This window comes from Plasmodium yoelii (genome assembly GCF_900002385.2).
Source record: "Plasmodium yoelii strain 17X genome assembly, chromosome: 2".
Taxonomy (NCBI): domain Eukaryota; phylum Apicomplexa; class Aconoidasida; order Haemosporida; family Plasmodiidae; genus Plasmodium; species Plasmodium yoelii.
Window position 1 is genome coordinate 731,488 of NC_036174.2, and position 16,094 is coordinate 747,581.

At 21.8% G+C, this 16,094-nt stretch overlaps 3 protein-coding genes and 1 pseudogene across 3 annotated transcripts, besides 1 other annotated feature; 2 read left to right on the forward strand and 2 right to left on the reverse strand.

Moving 5' to 3' along the window:
- Window positions 1–2,914: 2,914 nt before the first annotated feature.
- Window positions 2,915–4,784, forward strand: PY17X_0216900 (PIR protein; the record flags this gene model as incomplete). Its single annotated transcript, XM_022958002.1, has 3 exons — window positions 2,915–2,929; window positions 3,035–4,228; window positions 4,317–4,784. 3 exons carry the CDS (start codon window positions 2,915–2,917, stop codon window positions 4,782–4,784), a joined length of 1,677 nt encoding a protein of 558 aa, XP_022811400.1.
- A 497-nt stretch (window positions 4,785–5,281) lies between these two features.
- PY17X_0217000 (fam-a protein) lies at window positions 5,282–6,741 on the reverse strand (the record flags this gene model as incomplete). The annotated part of the gene is made up of 6 exons (XM_022958003.1): window positions 5,282–5,323; window positions 5,480–5,710; window positions 5,804–5,907; window positions 6,078–6,147; window positions 6,237–6,474; window positions 6,611–6,741. 6 exons carry the CDS (start codon window positions 6,739–6,741, stop codon window positions 5,282–5,284), a joined length of 816 nt encoding a protein of 271 aa, XP_022811401.1.
- Window positions 6,742–9,606: 2,865 nt separating this feature from the next.
- PY17X_0217100 (PIR protein) lies at window positions 9,607–12,693 on the forward strand (the record flags this gene model as incomplete). Its single annotated transcript, XM_022958004.1, has 3 exons — window positions 9,607–9,621; window positions 9,744–11,903; window positions 11,992–12,693. The coding sequence occupies 3 exons, from the start codon at window positions 9,607–9,609 to the stop codon at window positions 12,691–12,693; spliced, it is 2,877 nt and encodes a 958-aa protein (XP_022811402.1).
- Window positions 12,694–13,421: 728 nt separating this feature from the next.
- On the reverse strand, window positions 13,422–14,699 carry PY17X_0217200 (annotated as a pseudogene).
- Window positions 13,422–14,699: a sequence feature (fam-a protein, pseudogene).
- Window positions 14,700–16,094: the final 1,395 nt, after the last annotated feature.

A 16,094-nucleotide genomic window follows, 5' to 3' on the forward strand; every position in this document is an offset into this window, starting at 1 on the left:
GATATTTTATGCCATAAAAGTTATACTTTTAAATTTTATATGATAATGAAATATAATTTAATTTTTTGTTATATTATTATATATTTTTTTAATTTAATATATAATTATGCTATATATTTAATTTATCTTTATTTTGTCTTGTCAAAAATTCATTTATCCATTTTTCTGTCCATATATATTATATATTATATATTAATGGATTTTGAATTTACTCATTTTTAGTTAATATTTATAATAATTATAAATAAACAAATTAATCACACTTATTAATAAAATTATAAGCTATATTGATGGTTCATATTTATGTTTAGAGTTGCATTTTGGAGAACTCGTATTTTGGGTCATGGTTCTATACTGTGGGTTATAGCTATGTTCTATGGAATCTATGTTTTGGGTTAGGGCTATATTTTTATTAATTTGTTTATAATGTGATCATATTCATTTGTCTATAAATGGTGATTAAATATATATACTATATCCGTATGTTTAATATCGAAAATAGGTACAAATATGCACCCCCAAAGGAGCATAGCCATTAATATGAAAGGGATTGTATAGCATTTTTTCATAAGTTATAACATATATAATTGAGTATTCATATCGATATAATATGATTAAAGTAAAATATTTAAATTGTACATATTAATATAGATATTGAATATATATGAATTCATATTATGCTATATAATAATTACCTATTATATAAAACTTGTTAATATGTGATTATATTGAATTATGCACAACACAATATGTTTCTTTATTTGATGAAAAATTTATTTAGTAAAGCTTATAACTTGCGTCACTATTATTTTTATTTAAATTATAAATTCCCAACCAAATTATATAGTAGTATTATATATGAGGCTATAACATATAATTATATTCATTTTGAATGTTCATCGACAATATAATATACCTTCAGGTTAATGGATATATTTTTAAGATTAATTAAACATATTGCAATCTATAATAGATAATCATAAAATATAGATCGATAATCGACAACACAACATCGTCTATATACTATTAGTATGGTTCTAACGTTTTTAGTAATACATAAAAAATAAACTATATATACAATATTTTTTTAAGTTTTAATTGTAGTTATTATTTTCTTTTTGTATTTCCTTTACATTTTTATTAAAATTAATTAGTAATAATAAAAATAGTTCTATATATATTAATTTATTTACTATAAAGGTATAATATTAAATTAATCATTATTAATTTTTAAACTTTATAGTTTTGTGGTATAAATAAATTATATTTAAAATAGTTAAAATAAAAAATATAAGTATATTAATAAAATTTCAACTCATATTTTTTCTAATATTTTTTATAATAATTATAAATAATATGATATGTAGAACAATGTTGTTATTATATGCCTATACATATAATTAAATATTAATATAAATTATATAGAAAAAATATATAATAATTAATTTTCTTTGAACTAATAATATTTATATTAGATTATTATATATACACAAACTTATAAATATATATTTAAAATATAATGTTTTTATGAGATAATATATATTTTTTAAAATGTTATACTTTAAAACACTGAAACAAGGAAAATTACTAATTGGTTTAAAGTATTACTCTTGAGTGCATTAATTATTTCATTGTAGTAAACAGTGATATATCATTAGTAACAACAATAATAATATTACATTAATATATTATTAAATACGAACAATTATATTATGTTTATTTAATTCTATTACATAGATAAACAGTAGTTATATATATTATTATACGGGAGATAAGATTAAAATTGTATGCACAAAACATTAAATGAATATTATAACCTTTAACTATGTATTTTTTTAATGTGATAATATTAGAATTAACAACACCAAAAAATATAATATTAATTTTATTAATGATTCTATAGTTTTCTTAAAAATATGGTTTTTCTATATTGAATTAATTTTTTTATTATAAAATATGTAGTATATAATATGTTTAGATTATAAGTAGAAATGTGCACTATCATGGGAAATTCACATAATGTTTCTAAAAATTTATTATCGCCACTAAATAAAAAGCAAATGTTAAAATTATAAACCTATAAAATTTAAGTAAACTACATGAAAAGAATTTCATATAGATTCTTTTGTAAATTAAAATTAGTTTTTATATTATCCAAGTTTTAAAAAGATACATCTAAAATTATTTAATAAAGCACATTTTAGTATAAATAAAGTTATTATATATTATAAATACGAACTACATATAATATATTTAGAAAAGTAGTAGTGTTAACCTATTCTATAAATATTGTAATCTAAATAAGTAATTTGTTTTATATTATTAGATATGATATTAAAAAATGCAACATCCAATATAGAATAATAACATATATAAATATTTGACATTCAAATAATAAAATAAATTAAAATAACTTTTAACAGTTATAGTAATAATATATTTATAATTTTTTATATATTATAGTAACATAAGTTTTGAAACTTCTTTATTAAAAAAGTAGCGAATATATATTTATTTTCATGTGCAAATCTATAATATAAATATATTATTATATGAAACAAATTTAATCTATTTTTTTATGACATTCCATGAATTTGTGCAATATAGTTATTCAAGATATTATTTAAAAAAGTTGTATTACGTATAAAATGTATTATATATAGATGATAAAAATGTTAAATAAATAACCTCTTAAGGAAATTTAGTGATTGTCATAAATAAAAATTAAATACCTTTTTAATACTAATATGATTGCATGCTAATTTAGTATTAAACTAATAGAACCTCTTTAAATATATATATTAATTATATAGAAGACCATTAACCGGATAACTTATTTTATTACAATACATTCCTTATGTACAAAATAGTATTATGACAATTTTTTTACAGATTAAAAATAAAATCCAGCATAATGACCCTCAATGTGGTATACACATTTTTTAATAAAATGAATTATATTTTATTGTTTTTCATGTTTATAAATTAACTTAAACTTCATAATATTTCATTAATTTTTATAATATTTTCTTAGTGTAAAGCATTTAAAAAATTTGAGGATTTTTTACCTGATAATTTTTCTTTCGAGAACAATAATGTCGAATTTAAATTATACGAGTATTATTGCCCTATTGACAAGGAAATAGGACGTGGAAAATGTAGAACTGGCAATCAAGCAGTTAGCGGTGCTACTGCATTTTTATTTAATTATTTGTTCGCCGAAGATCAATATATAGAAAATGATGATAAAAATAACGAATATATCATGTATATTATGCTATGGTTAAGTAATAAAATGAAACTACTTACACACGGGACCTACGGAGCTGTGTCAGAATTTTATGTCACGTTTATGAAAGGTAATGAACATTATAAAAAATATCTTAGTAGAATCAATAAAAGCCAAAAAATAATGAATATAAAAATTGGTGAAATGCGTATACTTTATGGGTTACTTAATGAGCTGTGTAATGCAATTATTAATTATTCCAATGATTCTTCAAATTGCCACAATTCTTCAAATTGTCCCGATTTTTTAAAATTTGTTAATAATTGGGAAAAGCAATACGATCAACTTATTGATAGAAAAAAAAAGTTTTTTGAAGATGAGTATTATTGTGAATTGTTGTTGACTTTAAAAAGTGCTTATCAGAAATTTAAACAAGATAATAGGATCCAAAAAATTTTTCCAGAAATTAAAGAGGTAGATATAGATTATTGTAAGAAAATACGTAATGAAACTAACACCTCATGGAAAGTTATAGATGTGAAATCCATAGAAAAAGTGGAGGAAAAAAAAGATTTAGATAAAGGGAAAGATACCTTGGGATATATAGATATTATTAAAAATGCATTTGAAACGTATAGTTCAAATTTTAGTATTATGTTTACTAGTATTGGCAATAACTTATATGAAAATGTGTTGCCACCGCTAACAAATTTTTACGGTAAAATTATAAATTTTGCTGAGAAAACGATTAATCATGTGAATGAGGAATTTAGAAAATCAATAGAACCTTCTATATCAGATAAAGATATGCCTGAACCAAAAGCCCTAAGAGATGAATCATCATCATCTAATGACCTATCATCACTTCAATATCCTGGAACCAATGTAATAAAAAGTGGAACAACAGAAATAGGTGATAATCCCCTCATCGTATACAAGAAAATGGGATTTTCAATTCTAATTATTTTAATACCCATTGCTTTAGCTATTATGTACAAGGTAAATAAAAAGAAAATTGCGAAGTATACAATTTTTAAAATATTTCCCCACTATAAAATATTATATATTTTTCATAATTTTATGTTAGTATTTGCCATTTGGATGGAGAAAGAAATCGAAGAAAAAAAAAAAGATGAAAAAGGCTATAAATATGTTTGATACAAATGAAACAACAGAAGAAGTTATAAACCCGACTGATCGAAAAAAACAAATGCAAATAATTATAAATTTATCTAGTCAAAACAAACAGGGTAAAAAGTTTACCAATTCGTCTATTCAAAAAAAACAGGATAAAAAGCTTACAAATTCATCTACTCAAAAAAAACAGGATAAAAAGTTTATAAACTCAAATAATAGAAAGAAAAAAGTGAAAATAATTATAAATTCATATACTCAAAAAAAACAGACTAAGGATTTTATAAATTCCATTTATTGGGAAAAATATCCATTATTAAATATATATAAACTTATGAAGGCCGATCCTGTACCATTTATTATTTTATTTTTGTTGTTTATTTTTTATGTTTATAAAAGAAAAGGCGATTCTTTAGAATAATAAATATAATTATAGTTTTTGTTTTGGGTTCATATTCTTTGGATCTGACTTTAAAATTCAATATACGGATTAAAAATAATAATTAAACTACATATTAATATAAGTAATTTGGCTTATATAAACAATTAAAAAATGTATGTTTTGTAATATTATAATATAAATATATATTTTTTTTATTAATCTATATAAAACAGTGTTGCATGATTGATTCATTTGATTTCAATTATAACTTCATTTTCTATAACTCTAAAAATATATTAGTTTATAAAATTATTTAGTAACGAAAAAATCATACGTTTCTTGACATTTTATATCAGTATTAATCTATTTTAAAATAACTAATTTTGAATTTAAATTTTGAGTTTTATAAGAAAAATGAAAGAATAGAAACAATAAATAAATGTCATTCATGAGAATACATCGTTTTATTAACATAAATCTTCTAATATTACAATTCTGAAAAAAATATATGAAATATATATTTATATATAAAGCTTTTACAATAACGCATTTAGGAAACCGTAACAATGTCTTCCAATCTAAGAAAAAAAACATAAATGGATGAATATATAAAATTTTTAATTTTTTGCAAATTATAGCATACATTATAAATATGCACATTTATTTAAAACTATATTTTTTTTAACAATTATTGAAACAAATTGTTATGTTATTAAAATTTGTATATCGCTTACAGAGTCAACATAGATGACATGAATATATCTATCTCTTTTTTCAATGAGATATCCAATTAAATTAGCAAACGTTTTTTTTAATTTCCCTTGTTTAATATCATCTTCAGAATCAATGTCAGTTTCGAATGAATTTGCGCTTTTTACAATTTCGTTTTTATATTTTTTATTGGAAGGGTTGTGATCATTTATATTTGCTGAACTCATGACTACTATAGTTTTGTTTTCTGATATCTACAAAATTAATAAAAATATATTACATAAATGATTGTGAATAATATGAAAAATACGATTTATAACGAAATAGAAAAGAAAAGCTTCCCTTACTTCAACCTTTGTAAATAAAGCATAAAAATATCTCTGACGGCGTCCAAATTTTTTTTTGTAACGTTGTTGTATCATTACTAAATTTGGAGTGTATACACGGGCAACTTTAAAAAAATATAATAATTTTTCATTATGTAAATTAAAATATCATGAATTTGAAGATATGGAAAAGAATAAATAGTATCATATAACAATGGAAATAATAAAACATGAAATGCCGAATAAATAGCAACAATAATATGGTGATTTGACTAATTATTTGTGTTTTGTATACTTTTAACAAAGCCAGTATTGAAAAAAATGGCATAATCGGGGTCCCATAACATGTTTATTACTTCATTATACTAATGGAAACAAAGAGAAATATATGTATATAAATTATAATAATTATTTAATTTGGTATATAACTTTAATATTGTTTGTTAATTTATACATCATCGGGGTCATCAACTTTAAAATGAATTTTTTCAATATTTATATAGTCTTGATGTTTTTTGTTATAAAAAGGCATACTACTATTATGATTTTTATTAAAAAATTCATAACCATCCATACATGTAGCATGATATTTTAAAAGTTCCACAGCTTCGTTCATAACTTCGCCTGCTTGTATAATTTCTTCTGAATTGGTACATAATAAGTGCTTGTTTTTTTCATATATTTCTTCTGGACTATCATTGATCAAAATGGACATATTTTTTATGCGTATAAAAACAAAGTTATTGTATTTATAACATCGTTGTACAGGTGTATATTTAATATTTTCATAATTAAATATGTAATATATATATTTTTGTATTGTCTTACGTAAGATAATGATATGTTGATTCGGGTGTTGCATCTTCTCCTGAATCAGGTTCAGCTGCAAGGGTTTTATTATTCATATATATGGAGGCGCTTAAAAGAAATAAAACAATTTGAATATAAAATTTGTTCATTTTTGAACTTTACAAACAAAATATTAAAATATATATTAGCATTTTTTTAGTTAAAAATTAACAACTTGAAAATTTGGACAAGTATAATTAAAATTGAAACTAATAATGTTCTCCAATAAAGTATAAAAAATTATTATATAAACGGAAAAATGTATGTTTTATCAGATTTATAAGTTTAATACATTTTTTATTTAAATAATTCAACCAGAAGACGACGTTAATAACAGAAGTTTTCATCAATAATGAATATAGAAAATATTATGATTCACAACTTCATTAATATTATAATAACTAAAAATAAATAATTTTAATTATATTATATATATGATATTTTTAACATATATTATTATGAATACACAAGTTTTATATTTTTAGAATTGATTAAACTAAATTTAAAATTTGTAAAACATCCCGTTACGTATGGAATTACATATGTACTTACATTTATATATAATGGAAAAAAACAATGTTGTTTTTACCTAATAGAAAATCAATCATTTAAAATAAATATAAAAAAGTAATAAAATAATATAAAAAATATATTTGTTTTAATATAGTTATATACACTTACATTAATAATATATTAAAATTATTATTTTTATATATTTTTTCATTTGTTTTACAAAATTTCTTTGATAATGGATAATTTTTTATGTAAAACATGTCTATTATATTTTTAAATATTAAAATAATTAATTTAATCTGAGAGGGCAGTTAATTTTATAAAAATTATTTATTGGTAGTAATATTGACGTTCATGTTTTTTTATAAATGAATACAAATTATAATTAGATTAATTTGAAACAATTCCTATATTATAATATACTTTCAGGTGAATGGGTATACTTTTAATGTTGATTAAACATATTGCAATCTATAATATATAATCATAAAATATAGATTCATCGAATATTGATTGAAATTTGATAATACAATGTTATCTATAAAACATGTTTTACTCATCTAACATTTTTAGTAATACATAAAAATTACATTGAGATATATGTATACTATCCTTTTAATTTTCTATTACATATAGTACCATTTTATCCTAATGTTTTAAATTCAAATTATAGAATAGTTCTCTATACATTAATTTATTTATTATAAAGGTATAATAATAGATTAATCACTATTAATTTGTAAATTTTAAAGATATGAGGTATAAATAAATTATATTTAAAATAGTTAAAAAAATAAAATATAAGTATATTAATAAGATTTAATATTATAGTTTGTTCTAACAATTATAAATAATATGTTAGATTGAATACCGTTATTGTTCTAATATATATAATATTGTATAAATGACTAAAACTGAAACATGTTAAATTTGGAAATGTATACAATTATATATTAATGCAAAATATACAGAAAAAGTATGTAATAATTAATTTGAACCAATAATATTTTTATTAGGTTATTATATATATACAAATTCACAAATATATAATTTAAATATATTGTTATTACGAAATAATATGATCTAAAATGTTATACTTTAAAACAATGAAACAAAGAAAATTACTAATTGGTTTAAAGTATTACTATTGGGTGCATTAATTATTCCATTGTAATATACAGTGATATATCATTGTAACAACAATAATAATATTATATTAAATATTATTAAATACGAACAAATATATTATGCTTATTTAATTCTATTACATGGAGATACAGTAGTTATATATATTATTAAATTGGTGGTAATATTAAAATTGTATGCATGCAAGATCAAATGGAATATTATAACACTTATTTAAACTTTAATGCGATAATATTATAATTAACAATACAACCAAACTAATATTAATAATTATATAGTTTTATTAAAAATATAGTTGTTCTATATTGAACTAAATGATTTATTATAAAATATATAGTATATAATATATTTAGATTCTAAGCGGAAATATGCACTAGAATGGTAAACTCATTTAGATTATTTCTAAAAGTTTACTATCACCACTAAATAAAAAGCAAATGTTAAAATTATAAACTTACAAAATTTAAGTAAAATAAATGAAATAATTTAATATAGCTTATTTTATAAATTAAAATTAGTTTTATATTATCCAAGTTTTAAAACTATACATATAAAATTATTTAATAAAGGACATTTGAGTATAAATAAAGTTATTACATATTATAAAATGACTTTATAATATATATATTAATTATATTATAAATATGAACTACATATATTTATTTAGAAAAATAGTAGTGTTAACTTATTCTTTAAATATTATAATTTAAAGAGTAATTTGTCTTATATTATTAGATATGATATTAAAAAATGTAAGATCCAATATGGAATAATAGCATATATAAATATTTGAGATTCAAGTAATAAAATAAAATAAAATAAATTTTTAACAGTTATAGTAATAATATATTTATAGTAACATAAATTTTGAAACACATTTATTAAAAAATAGTGAATATATATTTATTTTCATTTGCAAACCTATAATATAAATATATTATTATATGAAACAAATTAATCTATTTTTTTTATGACATTCCATGAATTTGTGCAATATAGTTATTCAAGATATTATTTAAAAAAGTTGTATTATGTATAAAATGTATTATATATAGATATGATAAAAATGTTAAACAAATAACCGCTTAAGAAAATTTAATGATTGTCATAAATGAAAATTAAATACCTTTTTAATAATATTATTATATTATTATTGCACGTTATTTTAGTATTAAAACTAACAGAACCGCTTTAAATATATATATTAATTATAAGAAGACCATTAATCGGATAAAATATTTTATTACAATACATTCCTTATGCACAAAATAGTATTATGACAAATTGTTTACAGATTAAAAATAAGATTCGGGACAATGACCCTCAGTGTGGTATACACATTTTTCAATAAAATGAATTTTATTTTGTTGTTTTTGCATTGTTTATAAATTAACTTAAATGCCATAATATTTCATTAATAAATATTTTATTAATTTTTATAATATTTCCTTAGTGTGAAGCATTTAAAGAAGTTGAGGAATATTTGCCTGATGATTTTGATTTCAAGAGGGATCATAAGCCTACTAATATATACACTGCTTATTGTAGAGCTAACAAGGCAACAGGGAAAGGAGAATGTATGAATGGCAATTACGTAATTAACGCTGTTACTGTATTATTACTTAATAATTTATTCGTTGGGGGTGATCTAGAATCTGAAAATGAACGTAACGAATATATAATGTATACTATGCTATGGTTAAGCAATAAAATGAAACTAATTAAATTAGGGACCTACGGAACCGTGGCAGATTTTTTTGTCACGTTTATGAAAGATGATCCAGAGTATAGACCTTATATTAAGCTAATCAATAGGAACAAAACAATAATGAATCTTCAACTTCATAGAATGCGTAAACTTTATGGGTTACTTATTGATCTGTGTAATGCAATTAATAAGCATGCTGATGATCCTTCAAATTATTCTGATTTTTCAAATTTTGCTACTAATTGGGAAGAAGAAGCCTATAAATTTGCTAATAAAAAAACTAAGATTTTTGAAGATAATCAATATTGTGATATTTTGTCGACTTTAAAAAATGCTTATGAGAAATATAGAAAAGATAATGGTAACCCACGTGGAATTCGAAAACTTAAAGATATCACAGGAATGGATGATTGTAGGAAATTATGTAAAGATGCAAAAACCTCATCGAAAATTTTACTGGTGAAATCCCGAGAATTAAGGACGAAAAAAAAACCTTCAGCAAATCCAAAAAAACCTTCAGTAAATCCACAAAAAAATTCAGCAGATCCACAAAAAAATTCAGCAGATTCACAAAAAAGCTCAGCAGATACACAAAAAAGCTCAACAGATACACAAAAAGGTTCAGGGCGTGTAAAAAAAAATATCGAGAAAAGGGATGACACATCGACATATTTAGATATTAAAAATACATTTGAAGACTATACTTCATTTTTTAGTAGTGTGCTTACTAATATTGGCAATAACTTATATGAAAAGGCGGTGCCAACCTTACAAAATGTTTACGGTAAATTAAAAAATTTTTCTGATACCACGATTAGTTATATGAACGACCAGCTTAAAAAAGCAATAGAAAATTATACATTATATAAGGATATACCTGAGGAAAAAGGCCCCGTAGGTGACCCACCATTAGTTAATGACCCACCATCATCTAGTGACTTACCATCATCTAGTGACTTACCATCATCTAGTGACTCATCATCATCTAGTGACCCATCATCACCTACTGACCCATCATCACCTACTGACCCATCACCACCTAGTTACCCATTACCATTTACTGGCCCATTACCACCTAGTGACTCATCACCACCTAGTGACTCATCACCACCTAGTGGCTCATCATCACCTAGTGGCTCATCATCTATTGACTTACAATCACCTACTGACTCACAACCACATACTGATTCACAATTACATACTGACTCACAATCACCTACTAACTTACCAGAATCTAGTGGCCCATTACCATCTATTGGCTTATCACCATCTAGTGACTCATCATCATCTAGTGGGTCATTATCACTTCAAGAAAATCTACCACAAGAAAATCCACCACCTCAAGAAAATCTATCACCTCCAGAAAATTTATCACCTCAAGAAACTCCATCACCTCAAGAAACTCCATCACCTCAAGAATATCCATCATCTCAAATAAATCTATTATCTCAAGTAAATCCATCTGAAACTTCACTTGAAACTTCACTACTATCAAGTTCTATGGAACAAATTAAAACACAGCAACCGCCTCAGGATTCACCTGAAAAAGGAAATTTTGATCAAAAAAATAATCACGAAGAATTTCAAAACGCAGTGCCCAAAGCAGTGGAAATTCCAGCGCCAAGTCAATCGTCAATTCCAGCGCCAAGTCAACCGTCAATTACAGGGTCAAATCACCCGTCAATTACAGGGTCAATTACATCTTTAATTCCAGCGTCAATTACAGGGGGGAGTTCAGGGGGAATTCCAGAAGGAATTTCAGTCATTAAACTAAAACATCCAGTAAACGAAGTAAAAATAAATAAAACACCAGGAATATATGATAATGTACTCAAAAAATACAAACCAATTGTAGTTTCAATTATAGTTCTTTTAATTCCTATTGCTTTAGTTATTATGAACAAGGTAAATAATAAGAAAATTGTGAAGTATACAATTTTTAAAATATTTTCTCACTATAAAATATTATATATTTTTCATAATTTTATGTTAGTATGTGCCATTTGGATGGAGAAAGAAATCGAAGAAAAAAAAAAAAAAGAAAAATGCTATAAATATGTTTGGTGTAAATGAAACAGCAAAAAGAGTTATAAACTCAACTGATCGAAAGAAACAAGCGGAAACAATTATAAATTCATCTACTCAAAAAAAACAGGATGAAAAGTTTATAAATTCATCTACTCAAAAAAAACAGGATGAAAAGTTTATAAATTCATCGAGTCAAAAAAAACAGGATGAAAATTTTATAAATTCATCGAGTCAAAAAAAAAAGGATAAAAAGTTTACAAATTCATCGAGTCAAAAAAAAAAAGATAAAAAGTTTATAAACTCAAATGATCGAAAGAAAAAAGTGGAGATAATTATAAATTCATCTACTCGAAAAAAAAAGAATAAAAAGTTTATAAACTCAACTGATCGAAAAAAACAAGTGGAAATAATTATAAATTCATCTACTCAAAAAAAAAAGACTACACAATTTATAGATTCATCTACTCAAAAAAAAAAGGTGCAAATAATTATAAATTCACATATTCAAAAAAAACAGACTGAACAGTTTATAAATCCCGTTTATTGGGAAAAATATTCATTATTAAATATATACAAACATATGAAGTCCGATCCTGCACCATTTATTTGTTTGTTTTTGTTGATGATTTTTTTTGTTTATAAAAGAAAATGCACTTCTTTAGAATAATAAATATAATTAAGTCTTTGTTTTGGGTTCAGATTTTTTGGATCTGACCTTAAAATTCAATATACGGATTAAAAATAATAATTAATCTGCATATTAATATAAGCAATTTGGCTTATATAGACAATTAAAAAATGTATTTTTTGTAACATTATAATATAAATATATGTATTTTATTAATCTATATAAAACAGTGTTGTATGACTGATTTATTTGATTTCAATTATAACTTCCTTTTTTATAACTCTAAAAATATATTATTATTCATCATTTGGAATTCGAAAAGACTTCCAAAGAGAAAATTTAAGAGAGAAAAAAGAAAGATAAAATAAATCATTAATAAATTATTCTGAGTATAATGATTGATGTATTTAAGACATTCATGTATTTGAAAATAACTAATTTTTAATTTAAATTTTGAGTTTTATAAGAAAAATGAAAGCAATAGAAACAATAAATAAATGCTATTCATGAAAATAAATCGGTTTATTAACATAAATCTTCTAATATTACGGTGCTGAAAAATATATATGTTTATATATGAAGGAAAAAATTGTCTAAAGCTTTTCCAATAATGCATTTTTGTTAAAAGGAACCATGTCCATTAATTTGAGGACAACATAAATGGATGAACATATAAAATGTTTAATTTTTTGCAAATTATAGTATACATTATAAATATGGAGATTTATTTAAAACAATATTTTTTTAACAATCTTTGAAATAAATTATTATGTTATTAAAATTTGTATATCGCTTACAAATTTGATATAGGTGATATTAACACATCTGTATTTTTGAATGAGGTATCCAGTTATGTTAACAAACGCTTTTTTTAATTTTTCTTGCTTAATATCATCTTCAGAATCAATGTCAGTTTTGAATGAGTTTGCGTTTTTTATGATTGCGTTTTTATATTCTTTATTGGAAGGGTTGTGATCATTTATATCTGCTGAAACCATGACAATTATAGTTCTGTCTTTTGATATCTACAAAATTAATAAAAGTGTATTTGGATAATACGAAAAATATGATTTATAACAAAATATGAGAGGAAAGTTTTCCTTACTTCAACCTTTGTAGCTAAAGCATAAAAATATTTCTCACGGTGTCCGGATTTTTTTTTGTAACGTTGCATCTTACTAAATTTGAATTGTACACACGAACAAATTTTCAAAAAAATAATAATTTTTCATTATGTAAATTAAAATATCATGAATTTGAAGACATGGAAAAGAATAAATAGTATCATATAACAATGGCAATAATAAAACATGAAATGCCGAATAAATAGCAACAATAATATGGTGATTTGACTAATTATTTATGTTTTATATACTTTTAACAAAGTCAGTATTGAAAAAATGGCATAATCGGTATTCCATAACATGTTTATTATTTCATTATACTAATGGAAACAAAGAGAAATATATGTGTATAAATTATAATCATTTTTTAATTTTAATTTGGTTTATAACTTTAATATTGTTCGTTAATTGATATATTATCGGAATCATCAATTTAAAAATGAATTTTTTCAACATTTATATAGCCTTAATGTCTTTTGTTATAAAAAGGCATACTACTATCAGTATTGTTATCACAAAGTTCATAATCATCTATACTTGTAGCATGTTATTTTAAAAGTTCCACAGCTTCGTTCATAACTTCGACTACTTTTATAGTTTCTTTTGGATCGGTACATAATAAGTGCTTATTTTTTTCATATATTTCTTCTGAACTATCATTAATAAAAATGAACATATTTTTTGTGTACACAAATAAAGTTATTGTATTTATATTATAACATTGTTGTACAAGCGTATATTTAATATTTTCATAATGAAATATGTAATATATATTGTTGTATTGTCTTACATAAGATAATGATATGTTGATTCGTGGGTTGTAGATGTTCCTGGAGCATGCTCAGCTGCAAGGGTTTTATTATTCATATATAGGGAGGCGCTTAAAAGAAATAAAACAATTTGAATATAAAACTTATTCATTTTGGAACTTTACAAACAAATGTTAAATTGTATATTATTATTTTTTTAATTAAAAGTTAACAACTTGAAAATCTGGACAAGTATAATTAAAATTGAAGCTAATGATTTTCTCCAATAAAGTATAAAAAACTATTATTTAAACGGCAAAATGTATGTTTTTATCAGATTTATGGGTTTAATATATTTTTTATCTAAATAATTCAACCACAAGACGATGTCAATAACAGAAGCTTTCATAAATAATGAATATAAAAAATATCATTAATATTATAATGTCTAAAAATAAATAACCTTAATTATATTATATAAATGCTATTTTTAATATATAGCATTATTAATATACAAGTTTTATATTTTTATAATTGATTAAACTAAATTTAAAATTTATAAAACATTTCATTAAGTATGGAATTACATATATACTTATATTTATATATAATAGAAAAAACAATGTTGTTTTTACTTAATAGAAGATCAATAATTTAAAATAAAATATAAAAATAAGAAAATAATATAAAAATATATATTTGTTTTAATATAATTATATATACTTGCATTAATAATTATATTAAAATAATTGTTTTTATATATTTTTTCATTTGTTTTACAAAATTTCTTTGGTAATGGATAATTTTTTATATAAAACATGTCTATTATATTTTTAAATATTAAAATAATTAATTTAATCTGAGAAGTGCAGTTAATTTTATAAAAATTATTTATTGGTAGTAATATTGATTCCCATGTTTTTTTATAAATGAATACAAATTATAATTATATTCATTTGAAACAATTGTCTACATTATAATATACTTTCAGGTGAATGAACATACTTTTAATGTTGATTAAACATATTACCAATATATAGTAGATAGCCATAAAATATAAATGTCATATATATCGATCGTGATTCGATAAGACAACATTATCTATAAAATATTATTATGCATATAAAATTTTTAATAATACATAAAAAATTGCACTATATATACAATATTTTTTAAGTATTAATTGTAGTTACTACTCTCTTTTTGTACTTCCTTTAAATTTGTATTAAAATTAATTAGTAATATAGAAGTTGTTTTATACTCTTTAATTTATTTATCATAAAAATATAATAATACGTTATCATATTAATTTTTAAGCTTTATAGTTTTGTGGTATAAATAAATTATATTTTAAAATAGTTAAAATATAAGTATATTAATAAAATTTCATATCATATTTTGTTCTAACATTTGTAAATAATATGATAAATAGAATGACGTTATTGTTCTAATATATATATATATATATAATATTGTATTCATGATTAAGCAATGAAATATGTTAAATTTGGGAAGTATATACAATTATATATTAATGCGAAGTATATAGAAAATGCATACAATAATT